Consider the following 12,384-nt stretch of genomic DNA (forward strand, 5'->3'; position numbering starts at 1 on the left):
CACTCCCAGCTTCTTTGGGGCCATGAGCAGTCTGGGGGACAGGCTGGAAGTGGGGCACACCAGCAGCTGATCAGGGCTGGCTTCAAAGACAGTATCAGAAATGGCAACGTGAACTCTTTCCTTCCTTCTTTCCTTCCTGTTATTCCCTTCCTTCCTCCCTTCTTTCCTTCCTTCCATGAGTACCTGCCAAGGACCATGTGCCTGGAATTGTACTAGATATTATTGCCCCCCCCCACCTCTCTGAGGGCCCCCATTGTCAGGAACCCCATTACCTTGCCTTATTATGCTGCCAACAATTCTCCACACCATCTTCCCAACTGAAACGTACCATCAACTTCCCAAGTAAAACATACCAGGCCCAGGGGAGGTAGGACGCTCATGTGATGTGACATTTGACCATGGCCTTTAAGTATGCAAAGGAGGTCACCTTGGACACAAGCAAAGACCTAGAGATGCCTCAGGGCCTGGAATGATCTGCTATCTGTTAGGAGTTCTGTGGAGAGTGGGGGAGTGGATAGGCAGAAGGGGCCCAGGGGAGTCACTGGAGGTGAGGAGGGAGCAGGGCCCCTGGAGGCCAACTGAGGGACTGGCCTTGACTCTGCAGGCCCCTGAGGGCCATCAGAGAGCTTGAGGCAAAGGAGTGGTAAAGCATTTCAGTGCTTATAAGGACAACTCCAGCTGGATGACAGGACACAGAAGAAAGGTCTTACAGGATGTAGCAGATAACTCTGAGGACAGTGAATGAGAATCTGAGCTGTGGTGGGATGGTGGAAATGGCGACACAGAGCCCTTATTAAAGACTTGTTCAAGAGCAGAAAATATGGGCCTTGATTAATAATTAGATTGGGTTCAGCTGGGAAGAACGATCAAAGATGACTCTGTAGCGACATCATCAATCGAGATGGGATGGAAGAAGGGAAGACAGATAGGAAAGGCAGAAGCCAGAGGGAGGATGGATTCGGGTTAGGGCACATTGAGTGTAGGGTGCCTGGAGACATGTCCAGTGGCCATGTGCAGGGATGCAGAAGCCCAGCAGGTGGGGAAGGAAGAGTGGAGTGTCAGAGGCTGCACAGCCAGGACCACATAGGCTGAAACCTGAGGACAGACCACTGTGCATGGCAGAGAGGAGTCTGGTCTTGGATGGGCTTGGCAAGAGCATTGCAGGAGAAAAGAAGGGGCAGAAGGCAGACTCAGGTGGATCGAGAGTGGATGAGAGCAAGGGGACAAGGAAGAGGCTCAGATGGGCTCCTGTGTCCTTCTCGACCCTCATCCCTATCACGTTGACTCCTGGCAGATCAGCTACCTTCCCACCGCACCCAGGTAATTTCTCCCCTGCTCAGAGGGTATAATCATGTCATCAGTAACATTCTGTGTGTCGACCATTAATAAAGCTATAGGTGGGCAGGCACATTGATGAGTCACTTTTCCATGAGTGAAGACCTCAAAGTAGAGGTCCTGTATATGGGTCAGAACTGGGTTGGTTCTTGGGTATTATTCAGTATCCCCACTCAGTTCTGCTCCTCTTGAGTCATAGCATGAAATTCATTCCTATCTCCTACCCACCCAACATAGCTTGTCACAGTCCCTTCTCTTAGAAGCTCACTAACTTGTGTAGGAGTTGAGATCCACACACAGAGAAGGTCCCTATATTTCTCTGGGAGCATTTTAGTGCTATATGAGTGGCTTGGAGTCTAAGCTATGTAACGCAACAGGCTGAAGAGTTCACTTCAAGCTTGGGTGGTCATGGATGATTTAATGAGGGATGTGGGCTTCTATTCCACTTTGGAGGACTAGTAAAGGCTGTGGTCTGGGAAGAAGTTGAAGGCCCACCCAGATGAGATCAGGATGTGGGAATGAGGTAGGAACCAGAATGCAGGATGGATCAGTTTGTCTGGAACGCTCAGTTTCTGAGGGGACCAGTGAGACATAAAGTTGGAAAGCTCAAGGCCAGTTTGAGGAGAGCCTTTGAATACCAGATAATGGGGAGCCAAGAAGGTTTCTGAGTAAGAAGACTTAGTGAAAAGTGCTTTTCTTCTTAAGGTGGCATAATAGATTAGTTGTACAGAGGATAGACTGTCTTGAAGGAGATCTGATATCCTGGACATAAATGAGATGTCACAATAAAACAGCACAAGGTGATAGAGTAGATTATTGAACAAACTTATACAGAAAATGAAAATGGGAAGACTTCAAAACAAAAACCAACCAAGGTTTACGTTCCTTGGGAACCAGTTATCCCCTCCCACGGGCACCATGTCACCTGATGGGCCACAGAGAGATGCAGACTCTCCACTAAGCAAAGATCTCCACCATGAGGTACCCAAAGCCCCAGTGTGGTTCTATTAGTGGAAAACCAGGTGGTGAGTAAGAAATGTCATTCACTCCGGTCATTTTCATTCAGGGACTAGCCAAAGTCCTCTTCTAATCTTCAGCCAATGTATTTTATTCAATGTGAAAGTCACTAAATTAATTTTTTAACATAATAAGAGTAGAAATTGTCAATTTTAGAAGCGCATATGCGAATTTCCCTGCACAGGAGAGAACATGAATCCTATTAGTTAAAAATAGCAGTTGTGCTCACTTTCCCCCACATGCTAATTTTAATAAACTTACTCTGAAATTAGCCTGCCACTATGCAGATAGCTGCTCATCCAAAATGCTCCCAGTAAGCACTAAGCTTGCCTTGCAAGAGTTCAAGTACTCCCAGGAAACTCTGAACAATGCAGAGTTCTAAATGGAACTCATCTCTTCTCACCAGACTTGGCCACTCCCAATCCTCTATCATGCCCAGCCCGGCCTCTCTCTAGCCACCCATCACGGGTCATCTTGGACCCATTCCATTTCATCTTCCCAATCCAGTTGGCTATGAAATCCTGTCGGGGTCATTATGAGAAAATCTTTCTCTTAGCCATCCCTTCTCCTCTATTCCCACGGACGCTGTTATCTCCTTACCACTTCATTTATTCAAACATCCAGATTCATATATCCTACAATTACTTAATTCCTATAAAGGGCAAAGCACAGTGCAAAGAGAGCTAAGGCCACAAATTAACAACACATGGTCCCTGCTCTCAAGGAGTTCAAGATCATTTGGGTTCAGCGGAGAGATAGACACGTTATAGGTTAGTTAGAAAACCATGTAAGTGGCATGGCTTCAGTGCCAAAGGAGTAATCGGAAATGCTGATGGTGACAGAAAACACTAGATTGCTAGTCTCTCATCTTGTCTTTCCCCGATTCCTGGCAAAGTTACCAAATTTGTCTGCGCATCCCTGCTGCCTGGCATAGTGCCTCGCAGACTCTGTTAGAGGCTCAGTGATCACTGAGTTCGGTGGAAACAGATCCCAGATAGTTTCATCGACTTGTACCCCAGCTAAAAAAGTGTCCAGCACCTCTCCATTACCAGCTATGTTAGAGCATGCCCTCTGTCTTGCTTTTGAGGTCATTCACCATCTGGTCCACCCTGGCTCTTCCAACCTTCATGTCTGCTCTACCTCAACCCACTAGTTCCAGCCTTTCCTCAAAGGTCAGAAGCATTTCCTCAAAGGTCAGCTGCCAGCCCAGTGTTCATGCCTGCTTCTATCATGATCACCCATGGCCTCTTCAACCAAAGGGGAGGGACCCAGTTCAAGTTCCACTGCCTCTAGGAAGCTTTTTCCCACCTCTCAAGCCTGACCAACTGTCTATATATGTGCCCGCTATTCTGTACTGGTTCTTTCATTTAATACTATTATTAATACGAATAATACTTTGAAATATTAACTGATGTCCTATCTACCCACCTTGCCTCCATTTCCTATAATTCCTACCCTGTTTCTCCCTACACATCCCTCTGCCTTTTTAAGAAACCAGACATTCTGCCTTTGTGTTCCAAGGAAGGGAGCACCCAGCAAAACACAGGTAACAAAGCGATTGGCTCTTCAGTGTTGGAAGTCTGGTCCTTAAGACATCAGGGCATGGAACAGTGTCCCCAGGAGCTCCCTCCCCCATGGCTTCCCAAAAGACTAGAAAGATCTCCAAAGTTGAGGAAAGGGCAGAATCAGAGGGCAAAGAAAGAGAGTTTGGCTACCAGTGAGTCTCTAAGAATGAGCACGGAGCCTCTGCCTAATCCGCCTGGGTGAGGGCAGTGGAGGGGGAACCCCGGGACCAGGGTGGGGAGCATGGCTAGTCATGCTGGAAACCTCATGAAGTGGGATGTGACGAGGTAAGGAATAAAGCTCTCCAGAGCAATGTCTATCTCAAATATCCATCTCTCCCCTTTAAAAAAATTAGATTTCGGGGTACCCAGGTGGTTCAGTCAGTTACACGTCCACCTTCAGCTTGGGTCATGATCTCGAGGTTCATGAGTTCAAGCCCTGCGTCTGACTCTGTGCTGACAGCTCAGAGCCCGGAGCCTGCTTCGGAGTCTGTGTCTCCCTCTCTCTCTGTCTCCTTCCCCCCCACTCACGCTCTCTCAAAAATAAATATTAAAAAAGATCTTGAAAAAATTCCATTTCTTGAGGCACAATTCACACAGAGAAAGGTTCATCTTTTTTGGGTGTACCGCTCTATGAATTTCACTACACTTGTACAGTCACATAGCCATCACCACGGCTGAGGCACAGAATACGTCCATCACTCCACAAAGTTCCCTTGTGCCCTCCCGCCGTCAATCTGCTCACCCTGTTCCCAAGCTCTGGCAACCACTGATCTGTTTCCTGTCCTTCTAGCTGCGCCTCCCCAGAAATTTCGTATTAATGGAATCTTACAGTAGGTACGCTTGGCTCGAGCCTCTGGTTTCCATCACTTGCCAATTTTTTTTTTCTTTTTTTAGTATAGTTGGCACACAATGTTACGCTAGCTTCAGGTGTACCAAATGTTTTGGAGGCTCATTCATGTTTCTGCACGGATCAGTAACCTGTCCCCTCGTAACGCTGAGCAGGATTTCATTACATGGACGCACGACAGTTATCCGCTCGTCAGTTCACGGACACTGGGGCTGTTTCCATTCTCAGTGATTATAAAAAAAAAAAAGGGCTATAAACATTCACATACAGGCTTTGGTGTTGATGTGCATCCTCACTTCTCTTGGGTAAACACCCAGGGGCAGGGCGGCTGGGCTGTTCGGTTAAGCGTATGTCTGACTGTATGAGAAATTGCACAACTGTTTTCAAAAGTGGCCGTAACCACTTTCTATTCCTCCAGCAACGCATGGGGCTTCCAGTGCTCTGCATCCTTGGCGGCATTCGGTTTATCCATTTTTTATCTGTTTGTTTTTCCCTCCTGACAGGTTGTGTTGTGGAACCTTATCGCGATCTCACTGTACATTTCTCTAATGACTGACACTGTTTAGTATACATTCATGTGCTTATTTTCCATCCAAATCTCTTTTTTAAAATTTTTTAAAGTTTATTTTATTTATTTTGAAAGAGACAGAGATAGTGTGGGGGGGGGGCAGAGAGAAAGGGAGAGGGAGAGAATCCCAAGCAGGCTCTGAGCCCGATGTGGGGCTCGAACTCATGAAACCATGAGATCATGATCTGAGCTGAAACCAACAGTTGGATGCTTAACCGACTGAGCCACCCAGGTGCCCCACCATCCAAATCTCTTGAGTGTAGAATCTATTTAACTCTTTTGCCATTTTCTTTTTTAAAAAAAGTTTGTTTACTTTGAGAGAGAGAATCCCACACTGCCAGCGTGGAGCCCGATGCGAGGCTCAAACTAATGAACCATGAACTTGCCTTGAGCCAAAATCTAGAGTCTGATGCTTAACTGACTGAGCCACCCAGGCACCCCTCTTTTGCCATTTTACAAATTAGGCTGCTTGTTTTCTTATTATTGAGTTGTGAGAGTCCTTTATATATTCTAGATATAAGACTTCTGTTCTGCACAAATTTTCTCCCAGTCTGTGGCTTATCTTTTCATTTTCCTAAAGGAGTTTTTCAAAGAGCAGAAGTTTTAAGTTTTGATAAAATACAATTTATTCTTTTTTCCTTTTGTGGTTATGTTTTTCATGTCCTATGTACCCTTCTTACTCTTGAACCTCCCAAACTGTGAAAAACCATCTCAGTGGTGATAAGAGAACCTTCCCAAGTACAAGATAAGGTTCCATTCCCTAGCCTCCCTAGTCTCCATGGCTAGGTGTGGCCACGTGACTATGCTCAGACTAATGGGATGTGAGCAGAAGTCATCCCTAATGTTAAAAAGCCCCTCACCCTGGACTCCCCCTGCCCTTTTTTTCCCCCCATTCTCATGGGTTGGGACAAAAACATGGCAACAACCAGCTTCATACATATAGTTGGGGACCACCCCCTAAGACACACTGGAGTAAGAAGGTGTAAAAAAAATCTGAGTTCTTAGATGACTCACGGAGCAGGGCCTCCCAGACTGGACCACCACACACTGTAACATGAAAGAGACCAACATATCCACCTTATTTAAAACAACATATTTTGAGGGTAGGTATCTTTGTTAAAGTAGCTTAAACTTAACCCAAAAAATTCACCCTTCTTTCTGGGGAAGTAGACAATAACCTCAAGGGTCTTGGACCCACCCGGTGTCATGTGGTGTATGTATGCAGACAACTGCACAATAGTTTCCAAAAGTTTCTGTCAGCTCAGGAGTGATTTGGGGGCAGCGGAATATGAATCCCTTGCCTTTACCCTGGGCAAGAGAGCAAGGTCCCCCTTGCTCAGCAAGGTCCTCTGAGCAAGGCTCAGAGCCGCGAAGGAACAAATTATCAACTTGTTCTTCGTTCACCCAAAGTAGCACGGGTGGGGTACAAGCCATTGCTGAGAGGGGGACAAGCAGAGACACAACTGTGACCTATGACTAGATACTAGATGAAACATGAGGAGATTGTGACTATATGAAAGTAGCCCAGACGGGATGCGTAACCCCTACCCCGTCACCCCTGCCAGCGGCTGAGAACCACTTAAGCCCCCTACAACTTAAACATAGGCTGGGGGAAAGGGAGACACAGGACTCCGACCCAAAGTACATTTCCATCCCTGGGAATGTGTAATCAAAATTCACATGCTGTAGCAAAATATAGACGTTTTCATTTCATGAATGCTTAAGTTTCTATCCTGAGGTTCATGCTCATTGTACTAACGTTCACTAAACACCACCTGCCAGGCAGAGGGCCAAGGACTAACAAGCCCCTCACACACCTACGGGGTACGTACTCATTACCCATCTGAAGATTAGGAAAACGAGGCTCAGAGAAGCTGCACAGTGCAGGGACTTTTCCAGTCCATTCTGCTTCGGGCAAATAGCCCCTGCTGCCTGCCCACTCTCAGGCCACGTGGCCTTCCTGGGCAGGGCCCACAACCAGATTACCACACTCCTGAGCCACTGTCTTTCAGGCCAGGTGAGTGATCTAAGTGGGTTCAAATGGAGGGACGCCTGTGGTTGTATGGGACGTACTACATAAGAGTTGCTGTCTTCCTCTCTGAACTTGAAAAGGACGGAGGCTGAGACTTAAGACAAACAGCAAGGAGACTCATGGATAGAGAGAAAGTGCCCATTTGAGTGTGGGATCCAGCTGGGGCCCAAACCACTCCTCTCTTGGAATTACTAGACAGGTCAGCTGTATTGGTTTGTTGCAGCTGCTGTCACAAACTGCCATAAACTGGGCAGCTTGAAACAACAGAAATTCATTCTCTTGTACTCCTGGGGGTTGAAAGTCCAAAATTAACGTGTCAGCAGGGCCATGCTCCCTAATAAGGCTCCAGGGGAGGACTGTTCCTTGCCTCTTCCTAGCTTCTGGTAGTTTCCAGTAATCTCTGGAACTCCTTAGCTGCATAACTCCTGGTCTCTGCCTCTGTCATCACATGGCCTTCTTTCCTCTGTGACTTCACCCAGTGTCTTCTCCCTGTGCATCCCTATATCCAAATTTTCCTCTCCTTGTAAGGACACTAGTCATTGGATTAAGAACCCACTCTAATGACTTTGCCTTAACTTGATTACATCTTCAAAGATCCTATTTCCAAACAAGGTTGCGTTCACAGCTTTGTTAGGTTAGGATTTGAACATATGTTTTTGGGAAGCACAATTCAACCCACAACATCAGCCGATAAATTCCCTGAGCTGAACCGCTTTGGGTTGGGTTTTTGATCATTCGCACCCAGAGGGAAGTAGAGCCAAGATTCACCCGCAGAGCTCAGTCAACAACGCAGACCCAAAGCCACACCATTAACCGTAGGGCCTATTCAATCTCTGTCTTTCCAATGTCAGTGGCTCTATTCTGGGTAGAGGTGCAGGGTTACACAACACACTCAAAGAATATGACGCTGACTGCTATCTAATTAATTAACCAAAATTCAAATGGTGAAAATAGTGAAATTGAACTAGGCATGGGTTATCATAAGGCAGCGGGCCAAGAGGTGGCCGGCATTTTTATTTTAGAAATAAAAAATTACTGACTGTCTGCATGGCTGCATTTCAAGATCTCTCCCTGAGAGAGAGAGAGATCTTTTGGAAGATCACTTCAGGTGGTGCTAGGAAGAACATTTCCCCCTCCCCAGACATTCAATTTCTAAAAGAGAACATCAGCCAGGCTTCTTTCACACGCATGGCCGTGTTTACTTTGGGGCCTACGAGTGGGCTGCAACTTCAGCTAGTTATACTAAAAATATGAAAATAAAACTGATCTCCGTAGGATCATTTTAAGTGAAGACGGCTTAGTAGAGGCGAGCCGCGGAAGCAGACCGATGGAAAGGCAGCACAGGGCTCTGGGCAGGAAGGGCAACGGAGTGCGTGTCCAGGGCGGGAGGCAGAAACCAGGTCCTCTGCAGAAATCGACGTGAGCCGTCAAAAGGCCCACTCAGCTCAGGTCAGGTGTCTGGTGACTGTCTTCCCCAGTTCTTCTGGCTGGATTCCAAAATCACTTTGAAACACCACCAGCCACTGACCACTCTCTTCCTTGGATCCTATTGGCTACGTAGCAGGCATCTCCACGCCAGGCCCAGTCCGCACCCGGCCAGCTAAACTTGAGTGGGGCAGGGGAATCCCCTGGGTAGCTCAGTGTCTGAGAAGAGCAGATTTTAGGCTATACCCCTGGGCATTTTCATGCCATCGGTGTATCAGTTTCCTGTGGCTGCCATAACCAGTTACCGCAAACTGGGTGGCTTAAAACACAGAAATGTATTCTCTCACAGCTGTGGAGACCAGATGTCCACAGTCAAGAGGTGTCAGAAGAACTGATTCCTTCTGGAGGCTCTAAGGGAGAATCTGTTCCATGCCTCTTCCAGCTTCTGGTGGCAGCTGGCAAACCTTGACATTCCAGGACTTTCGATGTGCAACTCTGATCTCGATCTCCATCTTCATATGGCCTCCCTCTCTGTGCCTTCCCATTGTCTTCTCCCTTGTATCTCTGTGTCTGAAATCTATCTTTACTTTCTTTTGTAAGGACACCAGTCATTAGATTCAGGGCTCACCCTAAATCCCGGATGATTTCATCTCACAGTCTTTAACGTAATTACATCTGCAAAGACCCGATCTCAAAATAAGGTCCCATTCACAGCTACTGGGGGGTTAAGACTTAGATGGATCCACGGTGAAGAGGGGGAAATGCACAACGGATCCGGGGAGAGACTTTAAAACTTGCATTTTTCCCAAAAATGCAGAGTGACTCTGCGCTCTTTGTTCCCCAAATGACTGGGGTGCAGGTGATCTGTAGATCGTAGTCTGAGGAACACTGATTTAGTCACTGGGGATTCAAAGGTGAATAAAACATGGTCCTCTCTCTTGGAGAACCTGCTGTCTAGCTGAAGATACACAGAGATGAACCAATGATTAACATACAAGGTATGGCCTAATGATTCCAAGCTCTGGAGTCAGACCAGGGTTCAAATTCTGCCCGCTCCAGCCGTAAGGCTCTGGCAAGCTCCTTAACCTATCTGAGCCACAGTGTCCTTACTTGCAAAATGAGAAATAATTCCTACTTTATAACATTATGAGAATGAGGCTATGTAAAATACTTAACACTGATGAAGGACTCAAGAAACAGCCATGAGGTATTAGGAGAGGGGCAAGCATAGCTCCTTGCTGTGTGCCTTCCACACCCTAGAGCCTTTACTGAGTGTTTGTGGAAGGCACGAATGCACTACCCTGAAGAAATCCAGCTGGGATAGGCAAGGCAACTCCTAAAAGGCACATGTCAGGATCTTGATTTATTCTATAAGCATTTTTTGAGCACCCGCTGTGTATGGAGCTTGGTGTGTAGGCCCCTGGATCAAAGCCAAGTAAAACACACATCCCGGTGGGGAGACCACCAGGCCACAGTAGCGTGGTCAGCGCAAGGCAGAAGGAAGGCCACCTCGGGGAGGCATATTCGGATGCAATGAAGCACTTCCTTCCTCTGGTTTTCCACCCTTTAGCATTCTCTTCATGTTTATCGCATAACTCTCCCAAACTGTAGCATAGGTTCCAGAAATTCTTTGAGAGCAGAAGGGGTTGTCTGCCTTCTTTGCCGCTGAATCCCAAGCACCTAGTGAGGTACCTGGCTGCTAATAGACCTTCGATACATATTTGTTGGAGTAGAGAACATTCTGCTGCCATTTCAGAGCCTAACCCTAGACTCTTATGAAGACGCACCCCCAGCCTCCTTGACTACTGAGTATGATTCTTGATTCTTGAAAGTTCCCTGGAGGATCTGTCCCTTGACATAGAGCCGGAGAGTTAGAGGAGACGGGAGGGAGCAGGCCGCAAAACAATGCGTCCGAACACTGTCTAGTTAGGAGTTTCCAGCTACTAGACCAAGAGTAAACAAACTAAACCAGGAAGAACTTATGGCATCTTATTCCTCTTCAGAAATACAACGCTTTGCACACACCAGACATTAAGTACTGTTATCCGCCTGACCTGGAGGCCCTGGAAATGATTACAGGAGAAAGTATAAGGGTTTCTCTTCTAACATCCCACAGGGGAAGGAAGAGAGCAAATCACTACACCCTGCATTATGTGCACAGGAGTAAAGTCAAAGAGGCCCCAAGTTGGCTTTGGGCAAAGGGATGGTTCTCGGGAGGGAGAGAATGGAAAACTGGGGGGGGGGGGGTGCTCAGCAAGGCTAGGTAGCACGGGGAACTGCCATCACATATGGCGGTAAGTCAGGACGAGCGACCTACCTGTGACAGGAAGACATCAGCCCTCACTGTCACCTGCAGAAGCCGGACAGCCCCTCCCAGGCCAAAAAACTCAGGCTGGGCTGAAGAGGCAATAGCTCAGGAGACTAAAAGCCAACCCCGGGGTGGTTGTGACAAAGGGGTTTGGGGGGAAGAGGGCTGGTGTTTTCTGCTGGCACGAATCGAGTGCCTTCCGCACCTGTCGTTCGCTCCTTTGATAAATGGCTCTCCACCTTACCCAGAGTAGGCCCGCAAGACACACGTGTTGACAGAAGTAAGTGACTGAATGAAGGCTACGGAGGACCCCGAACTCCCCCCACCCAAACCTCCACCGCAGGTAATTCCACCTGGCCCGGGGGGAACCCCAGGGCCCGGATCTCCCCCGCCCCCCTCCCCGGCACCACCTTTCCGCTTCAGCGCGGGCCGTCCAATCGCTGGGCTCCACAACGGTGGTGACCGGGAAGGCAGGTGGGGCTTGGCTCCTCTCCTGCCGGGTCCCCCGCGCTCCGCTCTCCAATCCAGGGCCGAGCCCCGCGGGAGGGGGAAGGCCCCTCCCCTGAAGCCGACACCAGATGGCGTGGAAGCGGCGCCCGGCCGGCCCGGGAGGCGCGCGAGGAGCGGCGCACCTGGCGGGGGCGGGGAGCAGCGCGTCCCCCGCCCCCCGCGCGTCCCCGCCGCGCTCGGCCACCCAGGGGGGCGCGGGCCGGGGGAGGGGGGACGTGCTGCGGGCGCGGGGCGGGGACGCGCGGCCCGGCCCTTCCCGCCTGGCCGGCGCCTCGGCCTCACCTCGCTCACCAGCCCCTGCCAGTCGCTCTCGGTCCGGTCGCCGTTCATGGCCTCCTCCTGCGGGCGCGGGCCGGCCTCGTGGACGCCGCCCGCCTCCGCCTCCTCCCGCCGCGCCGCCGCCGCCGCCGCCACCCGCGCCCCGCGCGGCCCCGAGAGGGCCGGGCGCCTCCGAGCCGCCGCGCCGCCGCCTGCGGCCGCCCGCGCTGTTGACTCAACGTCCGCCTCCGCGGGAGGAAGGGGAGGAGGAGCCGCGGCCTCCCGGCCCGCAGCCAGGGCCCCGCCGGTCCCGGCCCGCCCCGCGCCGCCGGGCCTCCCGACCCCCCCACCCCCCCCAACTCCGCGCCGGGACTCCTGACCCCTGCCCCGGCCCCCGACCCCTGACCTCCACGCCGGGACCCCTGACCCCTGCGCCGGCCCCGGCCCCCGACCCTCGACCCTCGTGCAAGGGAAGGGACGGACGGCAGCGGGTGGTCTCAACCTGCAGGTGACTCCTGT

The 12,384-nt window shown here is 49.9% G+C and overlaps 1 protein-coding gene across 3 annotated transcripts in view; it reads right to left on the reverse strand.

The window, feature by feature from the left end:
• The window catches only part of CCDC149 (coiled-coil domain containing 149), a 96,934-nt gene extending 84,949 nt beyond the window's left edge, over positions 1–11,985 (reverse strand). For all 3 annotated transcript variants that reach the window (XM_047091197.1, XM_047091196.1, XM_047091195.1), the window contains exon 1: positions 11,890–11,985. In XM_047091197.1, the coding sequence (XP_046947153.1) occupies positions 11,890–11,937 (48 nt within the window). In that variant the 5' untranslated portion in view covers positions 11,938–11,985. The remainder of the gene's footprint in view (positions 1–11,889) is intronic.
• Between the last annotated feature and the right edge of the window lie 399 nt (positions 11,986–12,384).

This window comes from Lynx rufus, unplaced genomic scaffold (assembly GCF_022079265.1).
Source record: "Lynx rufus isolate CCGP_SWC_20201006 ecotype Redwood Valley unplaced genomic scaffold, mLynRuf1.p SCAF_3, whole genome shotgun sequence".
Taxonomy (NCBI): Eukaryota; Metazoa; Chordata; class Mammalia; order Carnivora; family Felidae; genus Lynx; species Lynx rufus.